Here is a 16,399-nt window from a genome sequence, read left to right on the forward strand (position 1 = left end):
CAATCAACTTAAGCTAAGTATGATGTGGCTGTCCATGGTTCTGATTTGTGTGTGTGTCCGTTCGTGCAAGTTGAAAAAACATGTTGACTCACCCTACTTGTAGAGAAACGCCAATGAATGCCATCCTCCTCTCTTTCATGTTGACGAAACGGTTTATGACTGTCATACAGTACACGCTTTTATTACATTTTTTATTTACCTGGCTAAAATACTTGTTAGCTAGCCTAACTTCCTTTCCTTTCATTAGCTAGTTAACATTAGCCTTCTACATCTAGTTACATATTAAACTTCCATCCTCTCAGTCAAGGGGCACAATGTATTATTGGCCAGTATTGGCCAGTATGGAGAATTAAGTAAAACCACAAGTCCAAATCCCTATCTCCATCCATGGCTAATTTAGGAAAGGGTCAATTGTAGCTAGCTAGTCACCGGAGGACAACAACACACCGAGATGCAACAATTCGAGTTGTTTCTATCGATGATGTATTTCTTTGTGATAGGAATGAAGCCAAATCCAAACTGGCTTCTCTTGACACTTTTTTTTGGTGCGCCAGGACCATTCAGTTGAGCTCACTGCTGATTGGCTATTATTTTATACTTTTATATTAAGGGAGGCCAAATGGTCACTGGCTTCCCTTGCATTCATTTACATTTTAGTCATTTAGCAGACACTCTTATCCAGAGCGACTTACAGTTAGTGAATACATATATATATATATATATATATATTTATTTTTATACTGGCCCCCCGTGGGAATTGAACCCACAACCCTGGCGTTGCAAACGCCATGCTCTATCAACTGAGCTACATCCCTGCCGGCCATTCCCTCCCCTACCCTGGTCGATTGTGCGCCGCCCATGAGTCTCCCGGTCGCGGCCGGCTGCGACAGAGCCTGGATTCGAACCAGGATCTCTAGTGGCACAGTTAGCACTGCGATGCAGTGCCTTAGACCACTGCGCCACTCAGTGGTCTAAGGTCAATGTTACGGTCGGCAACAATGTCATACTCTTTATGACCAGACCGCATCAGATAGATGGCCTACACATACAGAGACAGAGGGGCGCTGTTTCGCTCGCTCGGATGCTTTCTCTGGTGAGATACAGTACATTCAGACTCTTACGAATTGAAGGAAAATTAATTGTTTTCCTTTTTTTCTTAATACATTTTTTGGGGAAGCCTGGCTTCCCTTGGCATTTATGAATACACTCCACTGCATCAAAGCGAGACAGATGAGGGGAACTGTTGGGATATCACCCGTTGCCCTCATTAAAGGCCCAGTGCAGTCTAAAATGTGATTTTCCTGTGTTTTATATATTTCCACACTGAGGTTGGAATAATACTGTGAAATTGTGAAAATTATGATAATGCCCTTTTAGTATAAGATCTGTTTGAAAAGACCGCCTGAAATTTCAGCCTGTTTTGGTGGGATGGCATTTTGGCCTGCCTGGTGATGTCACCAAGCGGTAAATTAGTTAATAGAGCAATAAGAAAGAGAGTTCCAAACCTCTCTGCCAATAACAGCTAGTTCACAGTTTTCCCCTCTCCACTTAGACCACTCTCAGACAGTCTTAGCAAAATTCTTGCTTGAGAAATTGCTCTTTGCTAAGAAGCTTTAAAAAAAATGTTTTTTATCATTTTCATTGAAAACAATCACAGTAAGGTTCGTAATTGTCACCAAGCAATGAGTTAATATTAAGTTAAAAACGGCTGCATTAGACCTTTTTAAGCATTTAATTACTGGCCCAGCATCTGACTGATTTAAGCGCCTTTGAACGGGGTATGGTAGTAGGTGCCAGGTGCACCGGTTTGTGTCAAGAACTGCAGCGCTGCTGGGTGTTTCACGCTCAACAGTTTCCCATGTGTATCAAGAATGGTCCACCACCCAAAGGACATCCAGCCAACTTGACACAACTGTGGTAAGCATTGGAGTCAACATGGGCCAGCAACTCAATATTAGGAAGGTGTTCTTAATGTTTTGTACACTCAGTGTACATGAGACTATGGACTGATAGTGCAGTGTCAGACTAGGGTGAAACTGACTCCACTTTGTTAGCTCATCTCTTTCTCTGTATGTGTGTCCGTGCTGATGGATTTGCAGGAGAGGAAGAAGAGAGGTGAGAGCGACAGTGAGCTGTTCCTAGCGGATGTCTATGCCTACCAGGGGAAATTCCACGAGGCTGCCAGGCTCTACAAGAGGACTGGCTTGGACTCCAGAGCTCTCAGCATGTATACTGACTTGCGCATGTTTGAGTACGCTAAGGTGAGTACGAGTACTGATGGACTCACGCACTCTCATAACCTCAAGTATGCCTGAAGGCTAAAGGTGAGTGTTAATAGACATTCACAGACTTTCTATTAATGGTTGAATGTGCCTATACTGTACACCCACACACTCATGCACATTGCACACAGGCTCTACATGCAGTATGTTCAAACACGTGAGACCTGTGCACACACACACACACACACACACACACGTTCAAACTACGGGAGCATGTAGAGCTGATCCCAACATGTGTTTTCCCTCACCATGTGTACTTATGCCAAATAGAGAACCTGTACATTCAGACAGACCTCCTCCACAGCCCATCTTTCATGTTCCCATACATTACTAGAATCTCCCTATATATCATCCAATCAATACATATTCACACACCATTTTTATTTAAATAAATGAATATTTTTAGGATTATTTATTTTTTGCCATGGGGCATAGAGAAAAATGTGCAGTTTTATTGCTAATATCATGCTATTTTACATATTTTGCCATGAGGCTCCGAAAAAAATTGCTATTTTAGAAGTAATTTCCTGCTGATCTACACGTGTTTAGTGTGTTTGTGTGGAGTGGTCACAGTACTGAAGCAGATGACACAGGCCTGACTCCTTTCCCCTCCCCTGTATGTGTGTGTTTGTGTGTGTATGTGTGTGTCCTGACTGCTGTGTGGATGTGTGTGTGTGTGTTTTGTGGCTGCTGTATATTTGTGTGGCCATCTGGTCCTCAAGGCCGTTTGTTTTAGTGCTGGAGGACACCGGAGGGGGAACCCTGGTCCTGTTTATGTGACTCCATGTCCCGCCTCTCCAGGCCCTGACCCAGATGGGCCTGTCTGTCTCGCACTCCCTCTATCTCACCCACCCTCCCTCTCTTCCTGTCCCTCTGTAGGAGTTTGTGGGCGCGGCAGACCCTAAGAACACTCGCATGCTGATGTCCAAGCAGGCCGACTGGGCTAAGAACAGCAAGGAGCCGCGGGCCGCTGCTCAGATGTACTTGACTGCAGGAGAACACCTCAAGGCCATCGACATCATAGGAGAACACGGCTGGGTCGACATGTGGGTAACACACACATACACACACATACACACATACACACACAGCTCTTGGTTCTCCTCTCTTCTTCCCTCCTGTGAGTCATGGTGTCATGTGAAAGCGTGGTGGGTGGGTGTGGTTGGGACGCAGGCAGATACATAAGGCTGGGTTCTGTGGTCCTATCAGAGCTCCCCACAGGCCCCCTTTCTGACCCAGTGTCTGCTGCTTGTCAATCACACCTCCACTCTGGCCCAGACCACCTAGGCTAAGGCAGGCCCAGCATAACAAACACAGGGAAAGACTGGTTGGCCCCGTTAAGCTTTATCAGGCTTGACAGCTTCCCATACTACACACAAGAACACACACACACACACACACACAACCTCACACTCCATCTGATCTCATCTCTCCTCAACTCCCCCAACAGGCTGATTGACATAGCCCGTAAGCTGGATAAGGCGGAGCGCGAGCCCCTGGCTAAGTGTGCGGCCTACTTCCAGAAGCTGAAGCACCATGGCTATGCCTCTGAGATCTACTCCAAGATGGGAGACCTGCAGGCCCTGGTGCATCTGCACGTGGAGGCACGACACTGGGACGAGGTCAGTCAGAACCATTCACATTTCACTTATGGTCCTTACCCCTGTTGGACACAGTTACAGTTTTGTATCTTACTTGGCTCATCAGAAAGTATACCTCATACACTACATGGCCAAAAGTATGTGGACATACCTTCAAATTAGTGGATTTGGCTATTTCAGCCACACCCATTGCTGACAGAACTAGTCAGTTCGTCAAATTTCTGCCCTGCTAGAGCTGCCCCGGTCAACTGTAAGTGCTGTTATTGTGAAGTGGAAATGTCTAGGAGCAACAATGGCTCAGCCGTGAAGTGGTAGGCCACACAAGCTCACAGAACGGGACCGCTGAAGTGCGTAGCGCGTAAAAATCGTCTGTCCTTGGTTACAACACTCACTACCAAGTTCCAAACTGCCTCTGGAAGCAACGTCTGTACAAGAACTGTTCGTCGGGAGCTTCATGAAATGGGTTTCCTTGGCCGAGCAGCCGCACACAAGCCTAAGATCACCATGCGCAACGCCAAGCATCGGCTGGAGTGGTGTAAAGCTCGCCACCATTGGACTCTGGAGCAGTGGAAATGCGTTCTCTGGAGTGATGAATCACGCTTCACCATCTGGCAGTCCGATGGACTAATCTGGGTTTGGCGGATGCCAGGAGAACGCTACCTGCCCGAATGCATAGTGCCAACTATAAAGTTAGGTGGAGGAATAATGGTCTGGGGCTGTTTTTCATGGTTCGGGCTAGGCTTAGTTCCAGTTAAGGGAAATCTTAACACTACAACATACAATGACATTCTAGATGATTCTGTGCTTCCAACTTTATAATAGTAATAATAATATGCCATTTAGCAGACGCTTTTATCCAAAGCGACTTACAGTCATGTGTGCATACATTTTTACGTATGGGTGGTCCCGGGAATCGAACCCACTACCCTGGCGTTACAAGCGCCATGCTCTACCAATTGAGCTACAGAGGCAACAGTGGCAACAGTTTGGGGAAGGCCCTTTCCTGTTTCACCATGACAATGCCCCTGTGCACAAAGTGAGGTCCATACAGAAATGGTTTGTCAAATTCAGTGTGGAAGACCTTGACTGGCCTGCACAGAGCCCTGACCTCAACCCCATCGAACACCTTTGGGATGAATTGGAACACCGACTGCGGGCCAGGCCTAATCGCCCAACATCAGTACCAGACCTCACTAATGCTCTTGTGGCTGAATGGCAGCAAGACCCCGCAGCAATGTTCCAACATCTAGTGGAAAGCCTTCCCAGAAGAGTGGAGGCTGTTATAGCAGCAAAGGGGGGACCAACTCCATATTAATACATATTTACTGGAACAATACAAACTGAAACCATGTTCTATAAAACCAGAGCAAAGCTGCCGGCCAAACTAGAGATTCCCTCTGAATCTCTGCCTAGTATGAGTAGAATATGAGAAGCACCCAGCGGTCCAAAGCACTAAAGAGCCTTAGCTAAGAACTATTTTCTGTTTCCACTCAACCGCCCCATCAGATTAGCTCATACTACAGACCAAGCTAGCACATTTGGTTCTTTGGAAGTTGTGGGAACGTACGTTTTTGGTTTCCTATTGGTTCTGGGAACAAAGCCATACGTATTTTAAACGTTCTGAGAATGGAAGTGAAAATGTAGCCTGTTCTGGGAATGCACATTTCTAGGTTGCAGGGAGGTTCTGGGAATGTTTTACTATGGTTCCATAAAAGTTTTCCTGGCAGGTTTTTATTAACTTTCTGAAAACTGAAATTATAGGTTGTTTGAAGGTAATTAAATAATGTTCTGAGAATATGTTTCAATAAGACTTTCAATAACACAGCTATCTTAGTTTGGGTTAAGATAGGACACATGGAAATTCATTTGGTTAGGCATTAGTCATGCAAACACATTTTTATTTTGGCACGGTGTCCGTGAGATTTGATCCTGTGATCTTCTGTTCTTTATTGATGGAATTAGTCCAGTGCGCCACCAGGATGGAGCTAGCATGCCAAGGTTTTTTAACTCATACAAAGCTGTTATTTTTTGTCTATTCAAACAGACCCCATTTCAAATGAAACAAGCGCTCATTAAGTTTAGGTGTGGCCAATTAGTGGGTGTGTCCAACACTCCTGAACACACTTAACAAGATAGAGGATAGAGAGAGTTTTGGTGACGCTGAGAATGGAATGTATATGTTTTTAAATAACATTCTTAGAACGTTACTAATGTTTTCTTGTGTTTTTTATGGAACGTTTTCTTAATGTTCTGAGAACATGACATTAAATGGAACCTTGAGGTAACCTGCAGAAAACGTTATGCTGAAGTACTGAAATTCCCACAGACTAACGTATCTTAATGTTCTCTGAATGTTCAACGTGACTTTAAATCGAACCATGAGGAAACCTGCAGAAAACATTATGCTGAAGTACTGAAATTCCCACAGAAAACGTTTTTTTTTTTAACGTTCTTGGAACAATTTGAGAACATTACTTTAAATAGAGCCATGAGGAAACCTGTAGGAGACATTATGCTGGTTATCCTGCACCATTTCCAGAATGTTGTGGGAAGGTTGTGTGCAAAATGACCATAGGACAACCACGCTCTCACCAAGCTCTAAGAAACATATGGTTCTCAGAATGTTATGCGCTAGCTGGGGAGACGTGAAGAAAATACTACATTTCCCAAGTCCATGTCTAGTGTTTAATCGAGTTATGGGTGGAACTGAGAGCAAACTGGTGATTTCCACTGTGAAACAGAGAGAATGCCAAAAAACTAGAACATTAAATCACATTCATATTGTATGAATCTTGCACAGTGTCTGAGGAGCTTTCTCACCCATTCATTTGATCCAGAGAGAGAGAAAGAATGAGAAAAAGAGAGAAAGCACGCTTAGCCGCAATGTTTTATATCCTTCTCTGGGGGAGGTGGACATTGAGAGAGGACAGAACACAGCTTACAGTACATTATGTGTAGGCCATATGAATGCTATTCACTGCACTCCCTCTTGTCCTGGGCCTGGCCTGGGTTTAGCCTGCTTAGACTCAGAGGTTGAGAGGACAGGGCAGAAGAGGGGTTTTACCATAATGTGACGCACACACACACACACACACACACACACATAGTAAGAGGAGTGTGTGTAATTAACAAAAGTCTTGTTATTGGACATTTAGGTTAATCAATCAACATGACAGGCAGGTATGCCTCCATAGGCTACTATCATACTATTCTACTACAGCATGTCACTCAAACAACCACAGCTGCACACTAATTGACCATGACATGAAATCAGTCTAATATGCTAACCTTAATATATCACATTAGTAATGAGCTGTATTCATGTTTTGGCTAGATGAAGTAATGTGTGTCTATGTTTTAAAGCCTGTGTTAATAATCACTTACAATTTGTAGGGATCCTGGGCATATTGCCTCATAAAGACACATGATACAGCAAACCTAATGAATATTGTAAGTGATTTAATCTGGTTATATGTAAGGCATCTGATCGAGCCCTTCTTCCCTGTCTCCCCCAGGCCTTCTCTCTGGTGGAGAAACATGCCCAGTTTAAAGATGACGTCTATGTGCCCTACGCTCAGTGGCTGGCTGAGAACGACCGCTTTGAGGAGGCACAGAAAGGTGAGGATGAACAAAGAGTAGAGAGAGAACGCTCATCCCAATATGTTATAGGAGCTCGATGTTTGATGTTCCCACATTTTGTAGTAACTTTGCCAAATACATGTCGGCTGAAACATCTTATCACTAGTTTCTATAAAAATCCCACTTTTAGTGCACCTAACATTAAGCAGACATATCTGGAATCAGAACTATATCAATGTATTATAGAAAACCACAGAGGGCTATAAGGGCAATGTCAGTTCGTAACATATGGAAACCACATCAAGTTTGGCCCATGTTGTTACATCCAAGCGTTTTTCAGTACTCCCTCTGCAGTGCTGCTCTTTCTATTCACTGTAAAACATGATCCTCAGTTAGAGACAGAGCAAGTCCTGACTGTTAAGTGTTACACGCCATGCATGGTTCCAATCAGCACTATAACAAGCAACTCTTAATGATGATTACCCATGTGAGCAGAATAACTGTAATCACCACATGGATTTACACTGAGTGTACAAAATATTAGGAACACCTGCTCTTTCCATATACAAAATATTAGGAACACCTGCTCTTTCCATGACAGGTGAATCCAGGTTTAAGCTAGGATCCCTTATTGATGTCACCTGTTAAATCCACTGGATTGTGTATGTGTGCCATTCAGAGGGTGAATGGGCAAGACAAAAAACGGGGTATGGTAGTAGGTGCCAGGCGCACCGGTTTGAGCGTGTCAAGAACTGCAACGCTGCTGGGTTTTTCATGCTCAACAGTTTCCTGTGTGTTTCAAGAATGGTCCTTTTTGATGGAGAAAAAAACCTGAGTACTGTATCCAATCCATCCTGCATAATATCCTTATTTGTGTCTTGCTGTGTGTGGAGTATAGAGTTGAACAGGCTTGGTTGTGTTTCAGTCTGGCAGTAATCTGGTGTTGTGCTGACTGTATTGTGTTTTAGTGGGGCAGTAATGCTGTATTGTGCTACCACCACAGTGATTGTAATTGACTTTAGGCCCCTGTAGCGTTGTACCCCGGTGGTTCCTCACCTGGCAAGGCTGACTGGTCACTGACTGTAACTCCTCGCAAATGCAACATGTGTTGTAACCGTAACTGAGCTACATCACGGAGTTACAGTGGCTCGCGAAAGTATTCACCCCCCTTGGCATTTTTCCTATTTTGTTGCCTTACAACCTGGAATTAAAATTGATTTTTGGGGGGTTTGTATCATTTGATTTACACAACATGCCTACCACTTTGAAGATGCAAAATATTTTTTTGGGTGAAACAAACAAGAAATAAGACAAAAAAACAGAACTTGAGCGTGCATAACTATTCACCCCCCCAAAGTCAATACTTTGTAGAGCCACCTTTTGCAGCAATTACAGCTGCAAGTCCCTTGGGGTATGCCTCTATAAGCTTGGCACATCTAGCCACTGGAAGTTTTGCCCATTCTTCAAGTTGGATGGGTTCCGCTGGTGTACAGCAATCTTTAAGTCATACCTCAGATTCTCAATTGGATTGAGGTCTGGGCTTTGACTAGGCCATTCCAAGACATTTAAATGTTTCCCCTTAAACCACTTGAGTGTTGCTTTAGCAGTATGCTTAGGGTCATTGTCCTGCTGGAAGGTGAACCTCTGTCCCAGTCTCAAATCTCTGGAACACTGAAACAGGTTTCCCTCAAGAATTTCCCTGTATTTAGCGTCATCCATCATTCCTTCAATTCTGACCAGTTTCCCCAGTCCCTGCCGATGAAAAACATCCCCACAGCATGATGCTGCCACCAGGATGGTGTTCTCGGGGTGATGAGAGGTGTTGGGTTTGCGCCAGACGTAGCGTTTTCCTTGATGGCCAAAAAACTATATTTTAGTCTCATCTGACCAGAGTACCTTCTTCCATATGTTCCGTAAAGCCCAGCTCTGTGGAGTGTACGGCTTAAAGTGGTCCTATGGACAGATACGCCAATCTCCGCTGTGGAGCTTTGCAGCTCCTTCAGGGTTATCTTTGATCTCTTTGTTGCCTCTCTGATTAATGCCCTCCTTGCCTGGTCTGTGAGTTTTGGTGGGCGGCCCTCTCTTGGCAGGTTTGTTGTGGTGCCATATTCTTTCAATTTTTAAATAATGGATTTAATGGTGCTCCGTGGGATGTTCAAAGTTTCAGATATTTTCTTATAACCCAACCCTGATCTGTACTTCTCCACAACTTTGTCCCTGACTGATAGATTAATTATTAATGACTAATTATTACACCCTGAAACTGTGTGAAATGTGTTAGAAATGTGTGAGTGTAGGACCAGTAAAGACTATGGCATTGAGCTACTATTTAGCAATGTGAGTAAGAGTTAGACCAGACAACAAAGGAGAACTGTCTAAACCAAGATAAAGGGGCCTCCCAATTTAGGGAGGATGTTTGTATGACGTATGAGTATAAAAGATGGACTCTGAAATTGTGATGGCAGAATTCTCAATGAATAAATCTCTGACTATGCAGACCTGGACTCTGTCCGTTACTTAAATCCCAAAAGACTTACAACCTTTTGGGAGATGCACAGAGACACTGAAATAGTTTGTTAAATAATTCACGTAACACTGACCTGTTTGGAGAGCTCCTTGGTCTTCATGATGCCGCTTGCTTGGTGGTGCCCCTTGCTTAGTGGTGTTGCAGACTCTGGGGCCTTTCAGAACAGGTGTGTGTGTGTGTGTGTGTGTATATATATATATATATATATATATATATATATATATATATATATATATATATATACACAGTGGAGAGAACAAGTATTTGATACACTGGCGATTTTGCAGGTTTTCCTACCTACAAAGCATGTAGAGGTCTGTAATTTTTATCATAGGTACACTTCAACTGTGAGAGACGGAATCTAAAACAAAAATCCAGAAAATCACATTGTATGATTTTTAAGTAATTAATTTGCATTTTATTGCATGACATAAGTATTTGATACATCAGAAAAGCAGAACTTAATATTTGGTACAGAAACCTTTGTTTGCAATTACAGAGATCATACGTTTCCTGTAGGTCTTGACCAGGTTTGCACACACTGCAGCAGGGATTTTGGCCCACTCCTCCATACAGACCTTCTCCAGATCCTTCAGGTTTTGGGGCTGTCGCTGGGCAATACAGACTTTCAGCTCCCTCCAAATATTTTCTATTGGGTTCAGGTCTGGAGACTGGCTAGGCCACTCCAGGACCTTGAGATGCTTCTTACGGAGCCACTCCTTAGTTGCCCTGGCTGTGTGTTTCGGGTTGTTGTCATGCTGGAAGACCCAGCCACGACCCATCTTCAATGCTCTTACTGAGGGAAGGAGGTTGTTGGCCAAGATCTCGCGATACATGGCCCCATCCATCCTCCCCTCAATACGGTGCAGTCGTCCTGTCCCCTTTGCAGAAAAGCATCCCCAAAGAATGATGTTTCCACCTCCATTCTTCACGGTTGGGATGGTGTTCTTGGAGTTGTACTCATCCTTCTTCTCCCTCCAAACACGGCGAGTGGAGTTTAGACCAAAAAGCTCTATTTTTGTTTCATCAGACCACATGGCCATCTCCCATTCCTCCTCTGGATCATCCAGATGGTCATTGGCAAACTTCAGACGGGCCTGGACATGCGCTGGCTTGAGCAGGGGGACCTTGCGTGCACTGCAGGATTTTAATCCATGACGGCGTAGTGTGTTACTAATGGTTTTCTTTGAGACTGTGGTCCCAGCTCTCTTCAGGTCATTGACCAGGTCCTGCTGTGTAGTTCTGGGCTGATCCTTCACCTTCCTCATGATCATTGATGCCCCACGAGGTGAGATCTTGCATGGAGCCCCAGACCGAGGGTGATTGACCGTCATCTTGAACTTCTTCCATTTTCTAATAATTGCGCCAACAGTTGTTGCCTTCTCACCAAGCTGCTTGCCTATTGTCCTGTAGCCCATCCCAGCCTTGTGCAGGTCTACAATTTTATCCCTGATGTCCTTACATAGCTCTCTGGTCTTGGCTATTGTGGAGAGGTTGGAGTCTGTTTGATTGAGTGTGTGGACAGGTGTCTTTTATACAGGTAACGAGTTCAAACAGGTGCAGTTAATACAGGTAATGAGTGGAGAACAGGAGGGCTTCTTAAAGAAAAACTAACAGATCTGTGAGAGCCGGAATTCTTACTGGTTGGTAAGTGATCAAATACTTATGTCATGCAATAAAATGCAAATTAATTACTTAAAAATCATACAATGTGATTTTCTGGATTTTTGTTTTAGATTCCGTCTCTCACAGTTGAAGTGTACCTATGATAAAAATTACAGACCTCTACATGCTTTGTAAGTAGGAAAACCTGCAAAATCGGCAGTGTATCAAATACTTGTTCTCCCCACTGTATATATATACTGAGATCATGTGACAGATCATGTGACACTTAGATTGCACACAGGTGGACTTTATTTAACTAATTATGTGACTTCTGAAGGTAATACATATGCACGTACCACTTTTCCATTATTTATTTTTTAGAATTTCTGGAAATAAGTTTTTTTTCTCCATTTCACTTCACCAATTTGGACTATTTTGTGTATGTCCATTACATTACATCCAAATAAAAATCCATTTAAATTACAGGTTGTAATGCAACAAAATAGGAAAAACACCAAGGGGGATGAATACTTTTGCAAGGCACTGTATGTGGGCCCAGACCACAGCTCATGTTAATCATCTTTAGCATAGAGTGTGTTTGGGGGAGTGTATGTGGTTTGTGTTGTGTGTGTGTGTGTCTAGCTGTATGTGTGTGTCCTTACACTAACCAGCAGCACTTGACTGCGTTTTATCTGCCTGGCTGCACTGATAAATATTCACCACTAATATGTCCTGACGCCCTGTACAAGCAGGATAGACAGGGCTGCCTCCCTGGAGCTGTCTTTAATTAGCGAGAGATAGCAACATGAAGAATAGGACAGATGGGCAATTAAATTAAAGGGATACTTTGGGATTTTGGCAATGAGGCCCTTTATCTATTTCCCCAGAGTCAGATGAACTCGTGGATACCATTTTATGTCTCTGTGTCCAGTATGAAGGAAGTTAGAGGTGGGTTCGTGAGCCAATGCTAACTAGCATTAGCACAATGACTGGAAGTCTATGGGTATCTGCTAGCACATAAAATGGTATCCACGAGTTCATCTGACTCTGGGGAAGTAGATAAAGGGCCTCATTGCCAAAATCCCGAAGTATCCCTTTAAAATGTATGTAAATAAAACATTAATTTCAAAGCTTAACAACCCAAACAACTCTATGCGCAAGGACTACTTTTAACAATTTACACTGAACATTTTATAATAATGCAAAGTTTGATAAAATAATTTCTGTAAAATCTCCCTCAGTTTTTTATTTGACCTCGTTTTCCCAAAACTCTGTTAAATATCTGCTCCGAATTAAGATTCAAAGATGTCTGCAGAAAGAATGGGGTGTCAGCTATGACATGACACCATGAGTTGAATAAAAATCTATTTTGGTTATTGTAAGTGAAGTGGATTTACACCCAGTAACAGAATTTCATAATTTGAATGTCATTCTCTTCATGGTGATGTATCCTAAATAGGTACATAAAGGTAGAAATATGCAATATCCTCCTTTGCATATTTGGGTATTATTCTACACACTGGCTATTATTTTAATGAGCTCTGCCACCAAACAAGACCACATTTTGTTGGGTTGGACCGGACCAAATCTGAGCCAATCATAGACGTCTATGTTTAACAAGTTTGGACATCAAAGTACAGCACTGTAGAGTACAGTAGAGTACAATACAGCACAGAACAGTAGATTACAATATAGTCAAGTATAGTTCAGTACAGTAAAGTAGAGTATAGTTCAGTGCAGTACATTATAGTGTATTCAACTCTTTAGTGTGTTCTACTGTGTACTGTACTAAGCTCTACTGTACTTTTCTTTACTGTACTCTACTGTGCCTTACTGTACTGTACTGTGTTGTCCAAACCTGTGAAACATAGACGTCTATGATTGGTTCAGATTTGGTCCAAAAAACTACATCTGAGCACGTCCGGTGTCGGCCGGTGCTCAATGGGTGAGGATGCTGGTTACAGTAAATAGAAAGAGAGGGGGCACATGGGTAGGTTTACGTGCGCACCGTATTCCGGAAAATAGCTCATATCCCGGTTTATGTCTTATTTAGGATAAGCTGTTTACATTCACCTTTTGATATCCAGCAAAATTAATAGGAAATGTAGTCATTGACAAGGTTAGAAATAATGATTTTTAATTGAAATAATAATTGTGTCCTTCAAACTGCTTTCGTCAAAGAATCTTCCATTTGCAGCAATTACAGCCTTGCAGACCTTTGGCATTCTAGTTGTCAATTTGTTGAGGTAATCTGAAGAGATTTCACCCCATGCTTCCTGAAGGACCTCCCACAAGTTGGATTGACTTGTCAAGCTGCTCCCACAACAGCTCAATAGGGTTGAGATCCGGTAACTGTGCTGGCCACTCCATTATAGACAGAATACCAGCTGACTGCTTCTTCCCTAAATAGTTATTGCATAGTTTGGAGCTGTGCTTTGGATCATTGTCCTGTTGTAGGAGGAAATTGGCTCCAATCAAGCGCCGTCCACAGGGTATGGCATGGCGTTGCAAAATGGAGTGATAGCCTTCCTTCTTCAAGATCCCTTTTACCCTGTACAAATCTCCCACTTAACCACCACCAAAGCACCCCCAGACCATCACATTGCCTCCACCATGCTTGACAGATGGAATCAAGCACTCCTCCAGCATCTTTTCATTTGGTCTGCGTCTCACAAATGTTCTTCTTTGTGATCCGAACACCTCAAACTTCGATTCGTCTGTCCATAACACTTTTTTCCAATCTTCCTCTGTCCAGTGTCTGTGTTCTTTTGCCCATCTTAATCTTTTCTTTTTATTGGCCAGTCAGAGATATGGCTTTTTCTTTGCAACTCTGCCTAGAAGGTCAGCATCCCGGAGTCACCTCTTCACTGTTGACGTTGAGACTGGTGTTTTGCGGGGACTATTTAATGAAGCTGCCAGTTGAGGACCTGTGAGGCGTCTGTTTCGCAAACTAGACACTCTAATATATTTGTCCTCTTGCTCTGTTGTGCACCGGGGCCTCCCACTCCTCTTTCTATTCTGGTTAGAGACAGTTTGCGCTGTTCTGTGAAGGGAGTAGTACACAGCGTTGTACGAGATCTTCAGTTTCTTGGCAATTTCTCGCATGGAATAGCCATAATTTCTCAGAACAAGAATTGACTGACGAGTTTCAGAAGAAAGTTATTTGTTTCTGGCCATTTTGAGCCTCTAATCGAATCCATAATTGCTGATGCTCCAGATACTCAACTAGTCTCAAGAAGGCCAGTTTTATTGCTTCTTTAATCAGCACAACAGTTTTCAGCTGTGCTAACATGATTGCGAAATGGTTTTCTAATGATCAATTAGCCTTTTAAAATGATAAACTTGGATTAGCAAACACAACGTGCCATTGGAACACAGGACTGATGGTTGCTGATAATGGGCCTCTGTACGCCTATGTAGATATTCCATAAAAATTCAGGTGTTTCCAGCTACAATAGCCATTTACAACATTAACAATGTCTACACTGTATTTCTGATCAATTTGATGTTATTTTAATGGACAAAAAAATTGCTTTTCTTTCAAAATCAAGGACATTTCTAAGTGACCCCAAACTTTTGAATGGTAGTGTAATTCTGCAGGAGTTAATATTATAAAAGCCTATAGTACATGTGAGGCCTACAGTCAGTATCCAGACTTGACTTCAGTTACTATTCCAGCTATTACTGTTCCCATCTGAACTTCAAAGGTGATACTATGCAAAACTGTGCCTGCGCAGACTGCAAAAACAACAGTAAACGGAATAAGATGTTTACATGCCACAGTATCCCATCTAAGAGTCGCATATCCCAGGCATCTTATTCAGGTTTTTCAAAACCGGGATAGGACCTGATTCGGGTTCTTGTAAACGGGATATTATGTTTATATGCGTCAACTCAAAAACAGAATACTTGAGTATCCTGGATAATAATGGGATATTGGTGTGCATGTAAATGTGGTCAGTAAAAGCCGGGAGAGGTGACATTTAATTGAAGAGTGAGGTAGAGGTTGTCCAGACTTTTTGCTGTGACCACCAGATGACAGAAAGAGAAAGAAAACAGTTATGAGCTGAACATAACAGTATGTCAGTGGAAGGGAGGACAGTAGCAGGTGACCCAACTGTGGTTTGTGACGACTATAATTTGGGGCGGCGCACAATTGGCCCAGCGTCGTCCAGGGTAGGGGAGGGAATGGCCGGCAGGGATGTAGCTCAGTTGGTAGAGCATGGCGTTTGCAACGCCAGGGTTGTGGGTTCGATTCCCACGGGGGGCCAGTATGAAAAAAATTATTATAATAATGAATGCACTCACTAACTGTAAGTCGCTCTGGATAAGAGCGTCTGCTAAATGACTAAAATGTAAAATGTAAATGTAATAATTTCCCATTATAGCCAATTCAATTGCAGAAATTCCGTTACCAATTTATATTTTTTTCTCTCTTACCGATTTCGTAAAAGAATTTCAAGTTTTAATCACTTAATAATTCATAAACAAAATTGATATCAGTAACAACACTAACTAATTGGTAGGTGTACCTTTACTTGTTACTTCTGTGAACTTTCATTATCTTTAAGTGGGGTAACAAGGCAATGTTTCTTAAACTTACAGAAGGTGAAAAAAAGTGTTGATATTAGTTAGCAGGTGTCTTTACTTCAACATTATTGTGTTTTGATTTATTTCTAATACCTTTTAAGACGTTTTCTGGTAGATGTTTTATTAGACCCCTTTTCCATCTGTTTGACAAGAAATCAAAGCCTTTGCTAATTACACATTTTTTGGGTGGAAAATGGTTAAAACGTTTATATATG

General features: G+C 42.7%; 1 protein-coding gene across 5 annotated transcripts in view; it reads left to right on the top strand.

The window, feature by feature from the left end:
- Positions 1 to 16,399, top strand: part of ift122 (intraflagellar transport 122 homolog (Chlamydomonas)) — a 37,294-nt gene that overhangs the window by 9,194 nt on the left and 11,701 nt on the right. For all 5 annotated transcript variants that reach the window (XM_041855863.1, XM_041855864.1, XM_041855865.1 and 2 more), the window contains 4 exons: positions 2,100 to 2,261; positions 3,162 to 3,328; positions 3,733 to 3,904; positions 7,399 to 7,501. In XM_041855863.1, the coding sequence (XP_041711797.1) occupies positions 2,100 to 2,261; positions 3,162 to 3,328; positions 3,733 to 3,904; positions 7,399 to 7,501 (604 nt within the window). The remainder of the gene's footprint in view (positions 1 to 2,099; positions 2,262 to 3,161; positions 3,329 to 3,732; positions 3,905 to 7,398; positions 7,502 to 16,399) is intronic.

This window comes from Coregonus clupeaformis, chromosome 30, assembly GCF_020615455.1.
Source record: "Coregonus clupeaformis isolate EN_2021a chromosome 30, ASM2061545v1, whole genome shotgun sequence".
In the NCBI taxonomy this organism is placed as follows: domain Eukaryota; kingdom Metazoa; phylum Chordata; class Actinopteri; order Salmoniformes; family Salmonidae; genus Coregonus; species Coregonus clupeaformis.